This window comes from Puma concolor, chromosome B1 (assembly GCF_028749965.1).
Source record: "Puma concolor isolate L17-30 chromosome B1, mPumCon1.1.hap2, whole genome shotgun sequence".
NCBI lineage: Eukaryota > Metazoa > Chordata > Mammalia > Carnivora > Felidae > Puma > Puma concolor.
This window is the reverse complement of record NC_141670.1, coordinates 143,705,294-143,727,570: the sequence shown is the minus strand read 5'-3', so window position 1 is coordinate 143,727,570 and position 22,277 is coordinate 143,705,294. Positions and strand designations below refer to the sequence as shown.

The 22,277-nt window shown below is 35.7% G+C and overlaps 1 protein-coding gene across 3 annotated transcripts in view; it reads left to right on the top strand.

Annotated features, from left to right (window-relative positions):
* The window catches only part of MRPL1 (mitochondrial ribosomal protein L1), a 98,363-nt gene that overhangs the window by 23,234 nt on the left and 52,852 nt on the right, over positions 1-22,277 (top strand). For all 3 annotated transcript variants that reach the window (XM_086704783.1, XM_086704784.1, XM_025921990.2), the window contains exons 3-6: positions 2,898-3,156; positions 6,888-6,971; positions 8,353-8,424; positions 11,390-11,501. In XM_086704783.1, coding sequence (XP_086560909.1) covers positions 2,898-3,156; positions 6,888-6,971; positions 8,353-8,424; positions 11,390-11,501 — 527 coding nt within the window. The remainder of the gene's footprint in view (positions 1-2,897; positions 3,157-6,887; positions 6,972-8,352; positions 8,425-11,389; positions 11,502-22,277) is intronic.

Genomic DNA, 22,277 nt, shown 5'->3' with positions numbered 1-22,277 from the left:
GCTGAGAAAATATGTTATCTCTAGCTGTCTTGTTTTTTTTTTCTTTTTTTTTAGCTTCAAACTCTTACCTGCAATTACCTGCTGAACATATTTTCCTAGATATTTTGTAAACACCTTGTTAGCTTTTGTTATATACCAGACCACTCAAGAGTTACTTATCATTGCCCACACATCTATGGCTCAGCTGATTTAAGCTTTGGATGGGTGTTTCTTACGACCTTGGCTGAGCTTGCTGCACATCTGTGAGTCTGTAGGTCAGCTGAGAATTGTCCAATCTAGCCTGGGGTTCTGTGGGGGCAGGTCTCTTTCATGTATCTCTCCTTCTCCTGCCTTTGGGCTAGCCCAGGCATGTTCTTATGAAAATGACAGAAATACAAACATACAAGTGGAAACATATGAAGCCTCTTTTTGGGCTAAACTTAGAACAGAAAAACTGTCACTTTTGCTTATTATATTGGCCACACTAGTCACATGGCCAATCAAGGTGCTAGGAAACATGCTGTACCCCATTAAGTGGGAGGAATTGCAAAGTTACTCAGCAAAGGGACTTGAGAGAGGGGATAAAGAATTGAAGTTAATGATGTAACCAACCCCACACCAAATTCTCTATTGCCCCAAACCGAACTCATCTCTGTGACTACTTTCCTCTCAAGAAACCTGTTTTGCTTTCATTTCTGGTCTTAATGATACAGCTCTATGCCTAGTCACTCAAGCCAGAAGCCTAGGAAGTATTCTAGAGTCTTTCCCCCCTTCTTTTCCTGCGGTATTTTCTTTGTGAATATCTAATGTCTTATCTTCTTCAGCCTATTACCATCACTGCTCTGGAGGCTGTCATATCTCCTTGGGAAGCAAGGGAAGGAATAGTCTTTATATTGTGTCCAATCCAGCTTCCTTCAAATCCATCTCTTATAGTGGGAATAGTCTGTACGAAAATACAGATGTCACTCCTGTGCTGTGGCTTCTCATTGTTTCTAGTGAAGGCCCTCTATGATGTAGATTCTCCAGCCTCATCTTTTGATGTTTTGTGCCCTCTGTTTTACCCTTTGGTTCAGCAGTCACTAAAATATGGCCAGTGGGCCAAAAAATCTGGTCTGCCATCTGTTTTGGTATGGTTCATGAACTAGGAATGGTTCTTACATTTTTTAGTGACACATGAAAATTATGAAATTGAAGCCATTGTTCATAAATAAAGCTTTATTGGAACACATCTACACTCATTCATTCTTCAGTGTCTATGGCTGCTTTCACATAGTGGCAGAATTGAGCTATTGAGATAAGTGACCATCAATTATTTGCTGTCTGGTCCCTTGCAGAAAAATTGTGCCCACTTTTCTCTAGTCAGTTAGAATTTGTAATGGCTCTCTGTATGTATTCATATTCTATTTGATGACTCAGTGCTTTTATTATGTGTTTCTTTGCCTGGCTAACTCTTTATTTTTTTATTTTTTTAATTTAATTTTTCTCTTGCTAATTTTAGTGTTTTTTTTTTAAAGTTTATTTATTTATTTTGAGAGAGAGAGAGAAAGAAAGAAAGAGAAAGCACACACAAGCAGGGGAGGGGCAGGGAGAGAGAATCCCAAGCAGGCTCCACACTGTCAGCACAGAGCCAGATGCAGAGCTTGAACTCATGAACCAGGAGATCATGACCTGAGTGGAAATCCAGAGTTGGATGCTTAACTGACTGAACCACCTAGGTGCCCCACTCTACTTTTTAAAATAGTAGCTTTATTGAGATATAATTTACATACCATAAAATTCACCTATTTAAAGTGTACAATTCAGTGGTCTTTAGTATATTCACACTTTTGCCGTCACCAACAGTGTCATTTTTAGAACATTTTTGTTAACTTACCCCAAAACCCAATGCCCGTTGTCAGTTATGCCCCATTTCTCCAACCCCCTCCTCCAGGCTCGGACAAACACTAAATCTACTTTCAGTCTCTATGGATTTACCCATTCTTGTTCTTTCATATAGATGGAACCATACAATATGTGGTCTTTTGTGACTGGCTTCTTTTCACTGGCATAATGTTTTTCAAGTTCATGCTTTTTGTAGCTTGTATCAGTACTTAATTCCTTTTCACTGCTGATTGATATTTTATTGTATGGATATACCACATTTATGTATCCATCCATCTGGGTTATTGGACATCTGGGTTGTTTTTACATTTTGGCCATTAGTAATGCTGCTATGAACATTTGTGTACACTTTTTCATGTGGTCATAGGTCTTTTTGGGTATATACTTGGGCTGATTCTTATCCTTCAAGAATCGATGTTAGGGTCATCTCTTCTAAAACCTTTCCTTAATTTACTAGGCTGGCTTAAAAGGCTTCCTTATAGCTTTGGCCTGGCTCTGCTAACACTGTCAGAGTACTTACCCCACTGTATTGAAATTATCTGTTTGCATGTCTGTCTCCTCTACTCCTCTAAATTTCTGGAGAGCAGCATCAATGCCTTATCTAACTTTGTATCACCTGCAAACAGTACAAAAGTTCACTTGATATTCGTTGAATTAGAAAAACTGTAAAACAGTCTATGCTTTTGAATTAAAATACACTTTAAAAAAATTAAAATAAAATAAAATTTATATTTCATTATTGTTTCTGTCTTACATTCATTGGCTTTTTTGAAAAAAGTTTCTTGGGACGCCTGGGTGGCTCAGTTGGTTGAGCATCCAACTTCTGCTCAGGTCATGATCTCACGGTTTGTGGGTTCAAGCCCCACATCGGGCTCTGTCTGTCAGTGCGGAGCCTGCTTCTGATCTTCTCTCCCTGTCTCTCTCTGCCCCTCCCCTACCCATGCTCTCACTGTCTCAAAAATAAGAAAGAAATATTAAAAAAACAGTTTCTTGGACTATGTATTGAGTAACTGATCTTGAATTTATCTTTTTTTAAGGCCTGCAAAGAGCACAAAAAAAGGTGTAAAAGACAAAACATCAGATGAGAAAACAGATGAAACAGAAAAAATAAAGTCATATTCCTTTATGGAAGGCGAACCTGAGGATGATGTCTACTTAAAACGCTTATATCCAAGACAGATACACGAGGTGGAGAAGGCTATTCAGTTACTTAAGAAATTTCAAATTCTAGACTTTACTAATCCAAAGCAAGGTGTTTATCTTGATTTGACACTGGATATGGCACTGGGGAAGAAGGTATGTAGACTCAATTAAAAAAAATTTATTTGTGAACAGTGGCTATATGAATTGCTGTTTCTTAATTTTTCAAGTTCCTGTTCCATATAACAATTTTTAGAAAATCTTATGCTTTTTCTGTACTTCAGGATGAAAAATGTTTGTCTTTACTTTCAAAATATAAAGTAGAATGTTGAACATATTCTGCAGAGTTGATGAACATGTATCTCCTATTCACCTGAAAATCACTGGTACAAATGTCAGCAAATTGGTGTTAAAATTAATTGAGGTATTGCTGTAACTTTGAAAAATGACTTAAGCTGCCTGGGTGTCCTATTCCTTTTCTGTAAATGAGAGTTTGGGATTAGCTCAGTTGCTTCAGGTGTGTTCCTTAGAGTCCTGCGTTGAGACTAAGTGTGCATGGATGGGGTGCCATGCCCGTCACTCTTACTTTAGCCAAAACCTTTCTGCACTCTTTATATGCAGTTCCATGGAAGACTTTTGTTTATAAAACTCTAAAAGTAGTAAAAAGGCTGAGTTAGAGCTGAGGTCCATTACAGCTCTAAATTTTTTTTTTTTTTTTTTTTTAGCGTTTATTTATTTTTGAGACAGAGAGAGACAAAGCATGAACGGGGGAGGGTCAGAGAGAGGGAGACACAGAATCGGAAACAGGCTCCAGGCTCTGAGCTGTCAGCACAGAGCCCGACGCGGGGCTCGAACTCACGGACCGCGAGATCATGACCTAGGCCGAAGTCGGCCACTTAACCGACTGAGCCACCCAGGCGCCCCTACAGCTCTAAATTTTTTAACTGTCTTAAGAAATCTAATTTTCTTGGAAGCAGTGTTTTAGTTTTTATTCCAAGGATGTCTTTTTTTGGTCAAACTGAAAGGTACAGGTTTTGAATATAATTGAACAACCTCAACAGCAACAATAGTTGAACACTTAGGAGGAGGAGTACAGTGTAGTGCTTAAGAGAATGGGCTCTGGAATCAGATTACAGTATAGGTCAGAAGCTTGATGTCACCACTTACTTGCTCTTTGACTTTAGGCTTACAGTTTAACCTCCTCAGATCTATATTTCTACCTCTTTAACTTTTTTTCTTTTTTACATTTATTTATTTTTGAGAGAGAGAGACAGCGTGAGCAGGGGAGGGGCAGAGAGAGAGGGAGACAGAATCAGAAGCAGGCTCCAGGCTCCGAGCTGTCAGCACAGAGCCCAATGTGGGGCTTGAACCCACGAACTGTGAGATCATTACCTGAGCCGAAGTCGGATGCTTAACCAACTGAGCCACCCAGGTGCCCCCGATTTTTCTCTCTTGATAAAGGGAGATAAAATGCTTAGTTCATGCGGTTTTTCAGAGGTTTAAATGAAATAATGCATGTAAAGGACTTGGTAAGTGTTTAATTATCACAACCAACATTTATGGAAACTTCCTGTGTGCCAGCCACAATGCTAAGTGCTTTGCATGCATTTTCTCACTTAATCCTATAATAATCTCAAAAGAGGAAGCTGAGACATAGAAACTGAACTAACTTCTTCTAGGTCACAGGGTAGAGGGTAGAATTAGGATTTGAATCAAGGTCTTTCTCATTTCTTAGTTCTTATTTATTAGAAACAGTTTATACTGACCATGCTGTAATTTTATTTTATACTATAGTGCTACTGTCCTTTTATTTTATTTTATTTTTTTTAAATTTTTTTTTCAACGTTTATTTATTTTTGGGACAGAGAGAGACAGAGCATGAACGGGGGAGGGGCAGAGAGAGAGGGAGACACAGAATTGGAAACAGGCTCCAGGCTCTGAGCCATCAGCCCAGAGCCCGACGCGGGGCTCGAACTCACGGATCGCGAGATCGTGACCTGGCTGAAGTCGGACGCTTAACCGACTGCGCCACCCAGGCGCCCCTGTCCTTTTATTTTAAAAATGTTGTAGTATCCAAGATGGTCATTTTCTCAGTCAGCCATTAATGTATAGTTGACCCTTAAACAACATAGGTTTGAACTGTGAGGATCTACTTACATGCAGAGTTTTTTTGATAAGTACAGTACAGTACTGTAAATATATTTTCTATTCCTTATTTTCCTAATAACATTTTCTTTTCTCTAGTTTTCTTTGTTATAAGAATGCAGTATATAATACATATAACATACCAAATGTGTGTTAGTTGACTGATTATGTTATCAGTAAGGCTTTTGGTCAATCGTAGGCTATTAGTAGTTAAGTTTTGGGGAGTCAAGTTTATATGCAGATTTTCAGTTGTGTTGGAGGTCAGTGCCCCGAACCCCTGAGTTCTTCAAAGGTTAACTGTAGTTTATGATGAAGACATTGTAGGATGACAGACTTCATTTCATAAGTGAAAACCACTTGTAAACTAATAACATTGAAAGGGTACTGTTGTCTTCCTAAGACATTTTTTTGTTTTTGATAGAGTACTTGTACAACAAGCCAATATTCCCCCAGGGGATGCTTTTATTGTGATTACTTGCCATTAAAAAATTTACTGAAACCCGGTTGTGACATGTTAATGGCAAAGGAATGCCAGTCAATAAAACTGAGTCTGATACTAAAATATGTGTAAGAGTTTGCGCCCTCTGAAAAAAAAAATCCCCCCACCCCCCAAAAATTCTCAGGTGGTTATCTCTACTCAAAGTTTTGCTAAAAAGATAACCTTTCAGTTTTATTTAGGGAACAACACATTTTCTCTTTCTTCTAGACCTTAAAACTGCACCAAAACTGTGGGCCTACAACTTGTTCCCATTTGAATTCTTTCTGAGTGATATGAGCCACAGGGCTAGACAGGTCCTTGGCTAGGAAACTGAACAAATTAGTTCTGAGGTCCTGTAGAATCTCCACCCATATTTGGGTGCCTCAATGCATGCCATTATATATTTTGGATTTTCCAACTGTCTTCTCAAATATCTCTGGAAGTGGGGGGGGCAGTCCATGTTGTTTCAAAATAGTCCCACACAGAAGAGCCGTTCAGGCTTGGCAGCCTGTCTTAGATTTAGGGTTAATATCACATAATTATTTAGAGCCAATGGTGGAAACTAGGGATCTCCTACTGAGCAGATTAGCTGGATATTTTTTGTTGTCCAGTATGCATAGCTACACTCCTGTCCTCTTTGATGGTAACAAAAATTGCATGTTCTTTTGAATTTACTTCAAGGCAGTAAACATTTATTGATATCCATTATGTAGAAATCATTGTACTAGGTGCTCAGGAAGATATGGATATGCAAGTACATCTCTTAATATATGAGTGGCTGTGATGAATGATACAGAGATAGAAGCCAAGTGCTATGGTAGTATGGAGGTGAAGAGATTTAGACTTTCATGTATGGTTTCTTATGAAATAAATATAGTCTGTTATTTTATTTTTTTTAATGTTTATTTATTTTGAGAGAGAGAGAGAGTGGGAGAGGGCCAGAGACAGAGGGAGAAAGAATCCCAAGCAGGCACTGCACTGTCAGCACAGAGCCCGACATAGGGCTTGAACTCACAAACCATGAGGTCATGACCTGAGCTAAAATCAAGAGGTCAAACACTCAATTGACTGAGCCACCCAGACACCCTGAAATATAGTCTTTATGCTTTAAATTATAATCTGTGAATAGTTCTGGATTAATTAAACGACATATGGTAAAATTAAAATGTTGAAAATAAAATGTCAGTTTTGTTTTTTATAGATGCGAGACATAGAAAATATAAATGAATTTTTCATAATTATTTTTCCATTGTTGTGTATTTAGAAAAAAGTGGAGCCATTTGCCAGTGTTCTTAGTTTTCCATACCCGTTCGTTTCAGAAATCAATAAAGTTGCTGTATTTACAGGGGTGAGTAACCTTTGTTAACTTTTTATATAATTTAATTTTCTTTACATATAACATTAATCAGTGCTTAGATCAGCTGAATGAGACTATTCATGTAGTCATTTTTTCCATTTGAGGTTGTGTTATTAGTTTCAGAAAGAGCTAAATTAGAACATTAATTTTATCATTATTAATCTATCACATTATGTTTCTCACAAGAAACTAAAGAGAAATAGAGAATTCGTCCATCCTACTAGCTCCTGCTATTTGCACTAAGTCCTCTCCTCAAACAAAAACAATAAAATTATTTTAAAGGTAGGCCCACTTAGTCCTATGTAGACACAGAAACCACACTTTTTTTTAATTTTTATTTTTTTTTAATGTTTTATTTTTTTTTTTTTTGAGAGAGAGAGAGCACAAGCAGGGGAGGGGCAGGGAGAGAGGGAGACACAGAATCTGAAACAGGCTGTAGGCTCCAAGCTGTCAGCACAGAGCCCTATGTGGGGCTCAGACTCACAAACCATGAGATCATGACCTGAGCCAAAGTCGAACGCTTAACCAACTGAGACACCCAGGCATCCCAAGAGACCACACTTTTAAAAATATCTAGTCTGGAAAGACAGGAAAGTCGAGCTTGTAACAAATAGTCATATGGCTCTTTGTCAATCTTGTGTTATAAACATTTATTTGTAATGTATTTATGAATTTGTCTTGTAGAGTGTTTTGATTATTCTGTATGTGCCTTACTTTCAAGGAAGAGATTCTTTAACTTCTTTCCAGCAAAGTGGAGCCAAGAGCTGTTGGAATGCTACAAAACTTGAGTAACTTAAGGGAGTGATATATTTTCAAAGTAAAACCAAATGACATAAACGGAACATACAGAAAGAAAATAACTAATACTGTATATTTTTCTTCTGGATTTTCAGACAACTGGCTAAATTTTTTTAAGTTTTTATTTTAATTCCACTTAGTTAACATACAGTGTTATGTTAGTTTTAGGTGTACAATATAGTTTTGATACTATCATTTTTAACGTAATTTTTCCTCTTCTATATTGGTTTGATGTCTCCATTTAAATTAGCAAAACTAAATGTATTTTAATCTTTTATTTTTGAAATATGATGTATTGAAGGCATTGGAGAGTTAGATTGGGCTTGGTAGGTTCCTAATATGTCATTTCAATGTATTTCGTCATGTCGTAGTCAAGAAACACCTTAATCACCTACAAAGTAAACTTGTTCCAGATATAATATTTCTGATGCAACTAATACACAGTTGATACATTTTTAATTAAGAGTAAAAGCCACAATTTTTACTTTGAAATGTGATATTTTTTCTGACAAAATACTTGAAAGCAGACTGAATTTATTTAAAGATTGATGTTCAAGCTATTGTATTTTGATAGAATGCATCAGAGATTAAAATAGCAGAAGAAAATGGAGCTGCATTTGCCGGAGGAACTAGTCTGATTCAGAAGGTACAGTGTTGTTTCATGTTCATTAGTTATAGAAATTGTTCTGTTATCTTTGCCATCCATTGATTTATTGCATGTGGAACAGAACCACTGTGCTTATATCTTTTGATAAATGGTGAGTAAAGCTTTGTAAAGCAGTGAAAAATTTTCTTACTCTTTTGAGTCTCATAATCAAGCTAAGAAAAAACTATTCAGACAGTCTGATATTAATTATGCTTGATTTATATTGTGATTTTTTTTTTTCCCTTGCTTCCTGTATGTTTGTGAGAGTTTTGTGGGTAGACTGGAAAGGGTGCTATGACTCTGTGATTTTGAATGCAAGATTTAAAATGAAATTTAAATTATTCATTATTTGAAGATCAGATATTTGTTTTGCCTTCTTAGAGTGAAAAGTGTGATTAAATTTACAGATCACAAGGAATAGTATCTGACCTCTGTAGTAATATGATACTTCTCATTACTCTTGACTTGTACTCCTCAACCGCTTCAGAGTGGCATAGGCTCAGCACGAGACACCAAGTGGCTCTGTAGCCTGCCTGGAGAAAGTAAAGCATTTGTGGAGCAGGCTTGAAACCAGAACAACTTGTTTTTGTTTTTTTTGTTTTTTTTTAAGAGGTGAGAAGAAGAGGCATGTCTATTGAATTTTGGGAGTTATTTCTGAAAATACAAGCGATTTTCCTTAACAGTTTCTAAAATCTTCTAAATTTAATCATTTAACATTTTTTGGTTTTAGAACAGGAGAAAGTGATTTGAAAACTTATCTTTGTTCCATATCCAGATTTTGATTTCAGGAAAGTTTGAACTGGGCCTTTCCTTTGGGATGTCCTTGTAGTTTGTTTTTTTCCCCACCCCAACAGTACTCTAAATGTGGTAGGGATTCTGGATTTTTAAAAAAAAATTCTTTTGTTTTCAATGTTTTATTTTTGAGAGAGAGAGAGAGAGAGAGAGAGAGAGAGCAAGGTAGGGGCAGAGAGAGAGAGAGACAGAATCTGAAGCAGGCTCCAGGCTCTGAGCTCTTAGCCCAGAGTCAGACGTGAGGCTCGAACCATGAGATCTCGATCTGAGCAGAAGTCAGACGCTCAACTGACTGAGCCACCCAGGCACCCCTAGGATTCTGGATTTTTAAGGAAGAGTCTCCAGAATGATTTTTGGGAGTAGCACTAATGGAAAATACAAAGAGATTATGTTTTCATAATCTGAGTCAAAGTCAGAGGGTGGTACCCAGTTCTTTCTGATGCATCATAAACTTTAACTTAATAAAATTTTAACATTCTCTTAATTTTTAAAAAATAAACAATATCAGAAATTCTTTGGAATTAGAGAGTAGAGCTTAGTTTCCAGTATGGAAGGTCTTAGAGTAGAGATTTCATATGCAGTTCTTTGACATTTCAAAATTGCCTCTGCTTTCATATTTCTATGAATGAGAGCCCTGGATTCTGGAACCACATTACATGTGCTTAAAATCTGGGTCTGCTCTTTATGACTGCATAGACTGACAATCCTCCCTAAGCCCTCTGTTTCCTGATCTGGGATGTGTGGTCAATATTAGTACTGGCCTTTTAGGGATATTGTAAAGACTAGATGAACTAAATCATGTGACATATTTAGCAGAATGCTTGGCAAATGTGGTAAGTGCTTGTTTAATGCAAATATTATTGTTAAGGGGACCATAGTAAGTTATTTAGGGAGTAAAGAATTTGTAAAAATAAGAATAGTAATAGGAAGATAAAATGCCAGAATCTGCTTAATTTTGCCATGGTTCAAGATTTTAGGGTTTACTGTATAACCCCAAACCAAGTCGTGGAATGACATATTGTGGTGAAATATTACATGGAAAAAGAATCATTGGTAAAATATTTATTGTCTAGGCAGTATTATTCTAAAAAGTTGCTTCATTTTGTAATCAACTAATTGTAGTAGTCTACTAATTAATTTGGATGTTTGCCTGAATTAATTAAAAACTCTTTTAAAAATTAAGTATTATTCTTTTTGCTATTAAAATGAATTACAATATGGATAAATAAATTATAAGTGAATTTGTCTTCAACCATCTACTCCTCTTTTATTTTTAGTTATTGGAGGCAAATAGAATTTTAGTTTCAGTTCTTTGTGAAAATAATTATAGATTAGTTTTTTTGATGCTCTAAATTTAGGAAAGCAGTGTGGTTGCTAGTGATTTGGTTGCTAGTGGTTATTTGAGTGGTATTAATTTTACATGTGATACATTGCAAAATTTTCAACATTGTTTCTTTAGTTTTAATGGACATATGAATTCAACTTTGTAGGATTGTATGCGCCATGTACACATTAGTCCTGTCTTCTACTTTATTACACTTTTGCCTAACATAACCCCATGGAAACATTAAACCTAGTAATGTTTAGAAACCTTTCTTTCTTTCTTTTTCTTTCTTTCTTTCTTCTTTCTTTCTTTCTTTCTTTCTTTCTTTCTTTCTTTCTTTCTTTCTTTCTTTCTTTCTTTCTCTCTCTCTCTTTCTTTTAAAGGATGTGGCTGTTTTTAAAAGAACATCAGACAGGGGCGCCTGGGTGGCGCAGTCGGTTAGGCGTCCGACTTCAGCCAGGTCACGATCTCACGGTCCGTGAGTTCGAGCCCCGTGTCGGGCTCTGGGCTGATGGCTCAGAGCCTGGAGCCTGTTTACGATTCTGTGTCTCCCTCTCTCTCTGCCCCTCCCCTGTTCATGTTCTGTCTCTCTCTGTCCCAAAAATAAATAAACGTTGAAAAAAAATTAAAAAAAAAATAAATAAAAGAACATCAGAAAATGTTTTGGTTCTCATGTTTTTCATAATTGGTAAATGTGTCTGTAGGATCTTTGTGTTTGAAGAAAATAATTTTGCTTAATGTCTGCTTTCTAAGGGAAAGTATAAGGGAAATTACTACATTATACTTTTATTTTTAGAAGGATAAAGCTTTTCATATAATTTAAGGTTATCTTTTTCCCCTGAATTTCAGATTTTGGATGATGAAATTCAATCAGACTTTTATGTAGCTGTTCCAGAAATAATGCCTGAGCTTAATCCATTAAAGAAGAAACTGAAAAAAAGATTTCCAAAACTAACTAGAAGTAAGGGAGAATTCTTTTTGTTATTTTATGCTGTTAATAACTTTCTAATATGTATGTTTAGTTATAAAACAAAATTCCTAATATATACATAGAATTAATAATATGTTCTGGTGTTTGAATTTCGTGTTATATAAGAACATGTAGATTTGATTCTTTTTTTTCCTTTGGCATTAATATCGGTAATCTAATAATTTAAAAACCTAGTTACTTTATAATACCAGTTCTTTAAATTTAGGCCATATTCAAGTTTGAAATTAATGGCACATATTACCCCCTGGGTATGTTCTCATTATACTATTTTATACCTCTTTATCAATGTAATATGTATGCTTATTTATTTCAGCATTCTCTCTCTTTCTCCATTTATATATATATATGCATATATATGTATATGTATATATGTATATATATAAATGCTTACTTTGTGCATGACTCTGCAGATATTTCCCTTAAAGAACTTTCCCCTCATGGATATTTCCCTCTTACGAAATCTAGTAAGAGATAATGTTGCTACATAGATAGCCATATCGTGAAGTATTGTATGAAAAATTCGCAAGGTGCCAAAGGTGTTCAGTACAGGAGAAATTTATACAGGAGTAGGGAAATCAGAGAAGACATGCTGAGGGAGGTAACATTTAAACTGTAACTTGAGGGGTGTCTGGGTAGCTGAGTCAATTAAGTGTCCAACTCTTGATCTCAGCTCTGGTCATGATCTCACAGTTCATGAGTTCAAGCCCCACGTCGGGCTCTGCACTGATAGTGTGGAGCCTGCTTGGAGTTCTCTCTCGCTCTCTGTCTGCCCCTTTCCCACTTGTGCTCTCCTTCTCTGTCTCTCAAAATAAATAAACTTGAAAAACAAAAACAAAAAACAAAAAACCCTGTGACTTGAGAGGCGCCTCGCTGGCTCTGTTGGTAAAGTGTGTGGGATTCTTGATCTCAAGCTTGTGAATCGGGCCCCACCTTGGACATGGTGCCTACTTAAATAAACAAAAAACTGTACCTTGCATAATTGGATGAGTAGATTAAGGAGAATATTATTTAATTTTTTAAAATATTTATTTATTCATTTTTTTCATTCTTTAAATTTTTTTAATTTTATTTTTAAATTTTTTTAATTTTATTTTTAATAAAAATTTTAATTTTTTTTAATTTTATTTTTTAAAATTTACATCCAAATTAGCATATAGTGCAACAATGATTTCAGGAGTAGATTCCTTAGTGCCTCTTACCCATTTAGCCCATCCCCCCTCCCATACCCCTTCCAGTAACCCTCTATTTGTTCTCCGTATTTATGAGTCTCTTATGTTTTGTCCCCCTCCCTGTTTTTATATTATTTTTGTTTCCCTTCCCTTATGTTCATCTGTTTTGTCTCTTAAAGTCCTCATATGAGTGAAGTCATATGATATTTGTCTTTCTCTGACTGACTAATTTCACTTAGCATAATACCCTCTAGTTCCATCCACGTAGTTGCAAATGGCAAGATTTCATTCTTTTTGATTGCTGAGTAATACTCCATTGTGTGTGTGTATATATATATATATATATATATATATATATGCACACACACACCACATCTTCTTTATCCATACATCCATCAATGGACATTTGGGCTCTTTCCATACTTTGGCTATTGTTGATAGTGCTGCTATAAACATGGGGATGCATGTGTCCCTTTGAAACAGCAGTATCCCATGGATAAATGCCTACTAGTGCAATTGCTGGGTCATAGGGTAGTTGTATTTTTAGTTTTTTGAGGAACCTCCATACTGTTTTCCAGAGTGGCTGCACCAACTTGCATTCCCAATTGTTTATTTATTTTTGAGAGAAAGAGAGAGAGACAGACCGTGAGCGGGAAGGGGTAGAGAGAGAGGGAAACACAGAATCCAAAGCAGGCTCCAGGCTCTGTTCTGTCAGCACAGAAATCCATGTGGGGCTTGAACTCACAAACAGCAAGATCATGACCTGAGCCAAAGCCGGACACTTAACCGACTGAGCCACGCAGGCACCCCGAGGGGAATATTATTTTAAATAAAAAGAATCTATTAGTCATATACATTGAAGTAAGTCAGATATTATATAGGCCATGTACATGAAAAGCCAGTTAATTCTCTTTGGCTTATAGTGAATAGTACCCATACATTGAAATGAAAGAGAATAATGGGAAATTATATTGGAAAGGAAGACTGATACCATATTGAGAAGGATCTTTCTTTATTTTAGAGTTTTCAGTAATCCCTACACCAAACATGAGGCTCAAACTCACGACCCTAAGATCAAGAGTAGTTGCACGCTGTTTTGACTGAGCCAGCCAGGAGCCCTGAGAAGGATCTTGAATAAGATCCTAATAAGCTTGGACTTTTATTCTGTATATAGCAAGAATCCCTTAGAAGTTTTTAACATGGGGAGTTCCTTAGAGCTTTAATAATCTAACAAGAGTTTGTAAGATGTATTGGCATGAATCAAAACTAGAAGTTGGGAGACAAGTTTAGGCACAATTGCCAGAGACTAATAAAGGTAATATTTAAAGTCTTCATAATGAGCCTGGAGTAAGGAGATAAATGTCAAAGACACTAGGTCTTCGTGCTAATAGTTAGGAATGAGCAGTTTGAGGGGGAGAAAGGGAGGAGTCAAATGGTGAAATGTTGAAGCCTTGGGATCTTCTAAGTTGATATTAATGGAAACAATAGTTTTGGGAAGAAAATTGAGTTCATTTTCTGACATGGTTCGTTTTAGGTGTGCTGAAGTTTGGATAAAATTTTATAGTGTAAATAGAACAAATATTTTAAAATTGTTTGAGTAGACTGTATTCAAATTTCAACTCAAGTTGAGCTAAAAAAAAAAATTCCAAAAGTCATCATACATGAACCACTAACACCTGAATTATAGATCATGTTCAGTACTTTAAGCAAATTCAAGTGGACTGTCCAATTCTTTTCTTGTCCTAGAGTTTTGTTTGTTTATGTTTGTTAACTTGCATTGAATAACACATCCTTGTTAGATATCGGACTGAATTTGGTTGTTTTTATTAGGGATATCCATTACAGTAGTGTTTGTTGTCATGGAATCAGACTTCTGTTCTTTCCTAAGTAACTTGAAACTGAATGTTATTTTAAAATTTAAACCAGAATCATAGTTGAATTGGATGAAAATATTTCTCATATTTTTTGTAGTTTCTAATTAAATTCAAGCTCACTAAAACCAAACATACTAAATATAGTCAATTCAAACTGAAACTGGATACCAAATATATCAGTATCCAGCCATCTCCTTGCTTTGGGCAGTGAACTGATTTTTCACAGAAATTAATTTTGTCACCTTTGCTACTTTATCCATTTTCTGAATAATCCTTTTGGCCCCTATTTTCTTTATTCTTTAGCCTTGAGTTTTTATATTACCATTTGCATCATAAAGCTTGAGACTATTGTTTTGTAGCCTGGAAGGTTTTCAAATACCTTCTTTATTTCAAATAAGAAAAGTGTCCCTAATGTTTATTTTTGGGCACCTGAGTGGGCTCAGTCGGTTAAAGCACCCCACTTTGGCTCAGGTCATGATCTTGTGGTTTGTGGGTCCGAGCCCTGCATTGGGCTCTGTACTGATAGCTCAGAGCCTAGAGCCTGCTTCAGATTCTGTGTCTCCCTCTTTCTCTGCCCCTCCCCCATTCATGCTCTGTCTCTCTCTCTCAAAAATAAATAAAAACATTATAAAATGTTTATTTTTATTAATTGACTTTATTTCCTACTTTCATAATGACTTATAGCTTCTGTATACCACGCTCAAGTTTTCTAGATATGTAGCCCCACTGCCACTTACTTAAACAAAGCATCTTGAAAAAATAGACCTTTCTCTAACGTTTTCTTTTCACCCCTGCCCCCCCCCCCAGGATCTGTTTAACAGCACTGGCAAAGCACTTGTGTTCTTTAAACATGAAGACAAATGATTAACCTGTCAAAGATGTTAAGACAGAATACACCAGATGTGCATTAGAACAAATGAGGCTTGTATTATGCATTTTCAGAGCTTATTCCTATTTTTGTTTAGGAACATTTGATTCCCCTTATATCCAACAAAAGACTTTAGGGTAAAATAGAAACTATGTTTTGAGCAAATGGATGAAATTAAAAAACAAACAAACAAGCCCCTGCAGCTGAGCTCATTAGTTTCCCATTTTGTCTTACATTTTGTTTTACTAATGGGAGTGGGTGTAACTGTCTTGGCTGGATTGAGTGTGCACATTTTGCAGCATGTTTAATGCTGCATTTTTATTCATTTTATTTTAATTGCTTACGTAACTGTAGGCAAGTTCTCTGTTTTTCAAATGCATATTTGGCTTTTATTCCTAGTATTCTTTTTTATTTAAAAAAAAAAGACATCTAAAACTTGCTTTTTAAATTTCTTGAAGAAATTCGGTTTCAGTTTGCTTGTCAACTAGCTTCCCCCCCAATGTAAGTGTCCTCTGAAATTCTTTCATCTCTAATAAAGATCTGTTTTGTTGATATTATAAATTTTTTATTGCTAACCAATTTTTTAGCACTTACTAAACAAAAAAATATGAGTATGAAAAATATCTTGACTTAATGGAATTAGTTTTTTATTACACATATTAATGCATTGGGGGTATTATGGCATATATGGAAATAGTTGAGTTTTTTTTTTTTTAATTTTTTAAAAATTTATTTTTGAAAGACTGAGCTCACTCACATGACTGGAGGAGGGAGGGGCAGAGAGAGGGGGAGAGAGGATTGGAAATAGTTGAGTTCTTTTAAACCATGCTAAGTTATTGGCAGGTAGATGGAAAAGGGACATGATTAGGAAATTGGACTCACTAATGTGTGTTCCTCTTAACACATTGCTCTTAGAATTGAACATCAGTGCTCCAGTTGGAGTCTTGACAAAAGAATGTTGCAGCAGACTTGTCCAAAGAGTATTCACATATTACTGAGTAGGACACTGCTTTCTGTATGGAAGTTGGTGTTGCATCATATTTGAGAATAGTGGATGTAAATATATTGAAACCTAATGTGAAGTATTTTTAACTCATTGAGTGACATGCTGTACTTAAGAATATTGCTTGCATTGTCAAAACACTTAGAACTCTTTGGTTATATTTTAAAAAATGCTAAGACATAGAAAATTTTTGCACAGTAATGAATTTGAAATTTTTCAGAATTTCCCCCCTCATGTATTACTTTAAAAACTATTTATGTATGAAAGACTCCAGTGATGATTAGGAATAATTATAATTATAGATGAATTCTGGATATATTACAGCTGATTCTATTACTCTTTCTTTCATTTACGTTACTCTAGCCTCCTTGCCCTTCCTCACACACACTGAATGTTCTCTCTTCTCTGGTCTTTGGACTACTTACTGGCCCATCTGTCTATAATGCTCTTTGCTTATTTGCCTGGCTTATTTTCTTTCTCATTCAAATATCACCTAAATAGAGAGGCCTTCCATGACTATCCTAGAGAAACTATTACGTCCCACTTCCCATTATCACTGGATTTTTAATTATTACAGGTTTTTATATTTTTTAGAGCATCACTGTTAGTAGCATTTTTAGTTTTGTTTTGTTTTTTCTGTTACAGTATCATTGACTGTATTCTCTATGCCGTGCCTTTCATCCTTATGACTTACTCATTCCACACCTGGAAGCCTGTACCTCCCACTCCCCCCTTTACCCATCTCCCTCCTCCCCTCTGGCAACCACCATATTGTTCTCTCTATTTATGGGTTGTTTCTGCTTTTTTGTTTGTTTTGTTTTTTTAGATTACACATACAAATGAAATCATATGGTATTTGCCTTTCTTTATTTGACTTATTTCACTTAGCATAATACCCCCTTAGTCCATCCATGTTGTCACAAATGGCAAGATCTCATAATTGTTTATGGCTGAGTAACATTCCATTGTATCTATATACCACACCTTCTTTATCCATTCATCTATTGGTGGACACTTGGGTTGCTTCTATATCTTGGCTATTGTAAATAACGCGGCAATAAACATAGAGGTCCATATATATTTCTTTAAATTAGCATTTTCATTTTCTTTGGGTAAATACCCAGCAGTGGAATTACTGAATTGTATGGTATTTGTATCTTTAGTTTTTTTGAGGAACCCCCATACTGTTTTCCACAGGGGCTGCACCAATTCACATTCCTACAAACGGTGCACAAAGGTTCTTTTTTCACCACATCCTCCCCAGCACTTGTTATTTCCTGTGTTTTTGATTCTAGCCATTCTTATGGTTTAAGGTGATATCTCATTGTGGTATTGATTTGCATTTCCCTATAATTAGTGATGTTGAGCATCTTTTCATGTATCTTTTGGCCTTCTGCATGTCTTCTTTGGGAAAATGTCTACTCAGGTCCTCTGCCCATTTTTTAAAAATTTAGTTTTATTCTTATTTACTTTTTTAAAGTTTATTTATTTTAAGAGAGTGACAGAGAGAGCAAGAGGGGGAAGGGCAGAGGGAGGGAGAGAGAGAATCCCAGGTAGGCTCTGCATTGTCAGTGCAGAACCCGATGTGGGACTCGAACCCACAAATTGTGAGATCATGATCTGAGCCGAAATCAAGAGTCTGGCGCTCAATTGACTGAGCTACCCAGACACCCCCTCTGCCCATTTTTAATTGGGTTGTTTTTCTGGTGTTCACTTGTATAAGATCTTTATAGATTTTGTATGTTAACCCACCAGCAGTTACATCATTTGCAAATATCTTCTCCTATTCAATAGGTTGCCTTTTTGTTTTGTTGATGATTTTCTTCACTGTGCAAAAGGTTATTTTTGGGGGTGGTTCCCTTAGATTATTTTTCTTTGTTTCCCTTGCCTGAGGAGAAATATCTAGAAAAATGTGGCAAAGATTGATGTCAAAGAGATTACTGCCTATGTTTTCTTCTGGGAGTTTAATGGTTTTAGGTCTCACATTTATTTATTTTTTATTATATAAATTTTAGTTAACATACAGTGTAATATTGATTTCAGTGATTCAGCTAAAATGTTGCTGCCAGTAATAATCATCATTCTTTCTTTTGCCACATTCACAGATCTGTTTTTATTTTTTTGCTTCTTGAAACTTTCTTTTATACTGTACAATCTTAACTTGCCTCCTTTCTCACTAGCTATTCCTTCTTTGTCCTCCCTGTCTTCTTTTATTCTACTTGCTTCTTCCCTATAATGTTCTTCAGGAAGAAAAGAGAATATTAGGGTAAAATATCTGATCATATAGTTTAGTTCTGATTATGTCATTATGGAAATTGATAGAATTAGAGGAAGAGAAAGGGAAAAGAAGACAGAAAAAAGAGAGAAGTAAAGAACATAAAATTACAAAGAAAAGAGAAAATGAAAAAAGAGGAGAGCAATTACATAGCAATAAGGGATAGCAGAGCCCTAGAAACAGCAGTGAAGATTTAACATTGGGCTATACTGAAAAGCAGAATAGGATAGTGGTTAACATAAACTTCTCTCAGTCTTGGATTTATCACTTGCTGTGACCTTGAACCAGTTTACCTAACATTTTTGTGCCTCTGTTCATCTGCATAATGGGTTTCATGATAACATCTTTCTGTAGTGTTTTTGTTATAATGTATGCAAGTTTAGCACAGGCCCCGTGAGAAGTACATAATATAAATGAACCTCAATAATTGGCTCCCTACAGTTCCTAAGGTAGTTGTTTTTTTCTCTGTAATTACTTTAGGGGGTATTCATTATTTTTCATGCCTTCATAAATCATTTCTACCTTCATAGCTCATTTATTGAATAAGCACATAATAATTGAGTACCTACTATGTGCCACGCAGTGCACTTAGTACTGAGGGTTGAAAGCAAAAAGATAGTTCCCATTTTGAAGGAGATAAAAATTGAGAGGTGAGAGAGACGAGAACAAACTGCTGCACTAAAATGCAGAAAGTGTACTAGAGCACATTCTTCAAAGTGCTGAGAGAAGTGAGGGACTACTTTGTAGAATCAAATTATATAAGGAAGATAGCAGTTAAATTGAGAGGTTAAGCATGAATAAGTATTTTCTACCTGGAGGACATTCCAGGTAGAGAAAATGGCTTGTACTAATGCACAGAAGAATGAGAAATTCAGTTGTATTCAGGAAATTATAAATACCTTTCTGTCATTTGGTACATAATGTTTTATCAGATAGCGGTGGTCAGTGGGGTTAGACAATGATAGGCAGTGGACCAGATCTTGCAAGGCTTTGTGTGATGTACTGTGGAGATTAGATTTTATCGTTTTTGCAGTTGGGAGCCATTGAAAAATATTGTTCAGAAGAATAGTCTAAGATTTGCATATAAGAATGTATGTAGAAGCTGTGTAAGTGATAATGTGGGAATGGGAAAATGATGAAACTCAAAGAACAGAGACCAGTAGGAGGCTAATGCAGTAGGCTAAGTACAAGATGAGTAAGGACAGAATCTGAGCAGTGGCAATGAAGATGGAGAAGAGGAAGGCTGTTGTGAGATATTGAGGAGGTAGAGTCAACAGGAATTACTGATTAGATGCAGGGGGTAAAGGAGAGAGAGGAATCTATAATGATTCCCTAATTTCTGTCTTGACTAGCCCAGTGTATATTATGAAATATACAGGAGGTGAAACAGGTTTGAGCATGATCATAATATCAGGTCACAGAGGGAAGATGAAGATAGGTTGGCACAAATTTATTCTGTTTTCCTGGAAGTCACTATTAAGATGAAGTAGGTTGTGGTAGATAAATGTGCACATTGTAATATCTATAGCAAGTAAAAAACATACACAAAGAGAGAAGATTAAAACTAAGTAGAGGAATAAAAAATTAAAAACTTACACTAAAATATTTTTGCTTAAAGAAGGAAAGGCAGTACAGGAAGAATAGAGGAACATATGAGATGAGAGAAATAGAAAACACATCCAAATAAAGACCCAAATCCAGCCATACCTATAGTTTTGTTAATTGGAAACAGGGTGAATGAACACTCCAACCAAAAGGCAGAGATTATAAAACAAAGAAGAAACAATTCAGTTATATGGTGTGTACAGGAGACACACTATATTCAAACATACACATAGACTGAAAGTAAAATGATAGGTAAAAATATACCATGAAAACAGTTAAGCGTTAGTGACTTTGATTGACTATATTAATACCAGACAAAATAGACTTTTAAGACAAGGACTGTTAGGAACAACCTTATGCCAATGAAATGGGCAAATTCTTTGTAAGACCCAAATCACCAAAGTGTTGAGAAGATAATAGAAAAGCTACATAGATCTATATCAACTAAAAAAATTCATGTAGTAATTTACAGCTTCCCACAGTGAAAAGTTCAGGGTCACATGACTTCTTACCAGTGAATTCTATCCAACATTTAATGCAAAAATAACACCAATCCTTCACAACCTTTTTAAGAAAATAGTGGGGAAGGAACACTTAACCAACTCTAATGAGCTCAGCATTACCCTGATATCAAAAGTAGACAAGGACATCACAAGAAAAGAAAACTATAGACCAATATCTCTCATGAGCATAGAAGCACAATTTTTTTTTTAAACGTATTTATTTATTTTTTTTAGAGAGAAAGAGGGAGAGGAAGGGAGAGAGACCAAGCAGGCTCCACACTCAACATGGAACCTGATGCAGGGCTTGATCCCCGACTGTGAGATCTGACCTGAGCTGAAATCAAGAGTTGGATGCTTAACCAACTGAGCCATCCAGGTGCCCCAGAAGCACAAATTCTTAACAAAATATTAGCAAATTGAGTCCAGTATTATGTATGTATGTATGAATGTCTATAAAGGTTAGTGAATATTAACTAATAAGGTTTATTCTAGGATTACAAAGTTGGTTTAGCACCTGAACATCAATATATATCATGCTAATAAAGGACATAGACCTTAAGATCATCTCAGTAGATGCAAGGAAAACATTTAACAACATCTAACAGCCATTCATGCTAAGAACTCAGAATATTAGGAATAGATGTGAACTTCAACTTGAAAAAGCACATCTATGAAAAACAAACAGCTCATATCATTCTTAGTGATGCGATCATTTTAAGACTGAATGCTTTCTACCTAAAATCAGGAATGGTAAAGATTTCTACTCTCATCACTTATGTTCAACATTGTACTGAAGGTCAGTGAAATAAAGGGCCTACATATGGGAAAGGAGGAAATAAAACTGTCTTTATGCCCAGAAGTTATGATCTTGAGTGAATACTAAATGAATTTAGTTGAGGTTACAATATATAAGATAAATACACAAAGTCAACTGTATTTCTATATTAGCAATAGCTAGTCAAAGTGAAATTTATAAAAGAGCTCCTTTCATAAGAGCATAAAAAAGTCAAATAAAATACTTAGGAATAAATTTAGCAAAAGATGTACAAGCCCTTCTCACAGAAAACTGCTAAATGTTGCTGAAAGTATCAGGAAAGGGACATGGCATTGCCATGGATTTGAAGGATGATACTGTTAAGAGGGAATTTTCCCTAGATTTTCTATAAATTTAGTGCAGTCCTAATCAAGCTCCCAGGAAGCTTAAAAAACTTTTTTATTTCTTTTTTTTGGAAATTGACAAACTTTTTCTAATATGTAAGTGGAAATACAAAGGACTTGGAATAAAAAATGATTTTAAAAAGGAAGAACAGAATTGGAGGACTTGCATTACTTGCACTGCCTTTTAGTGCTGCTGTAATCAGGAAAGTGTGGTATGGCATAAGGATAGATCAAATATTGAAAGTTAAAAAAAAATAGACCCAAGCCTAAGGGAGAACTGATTTTTGGTAA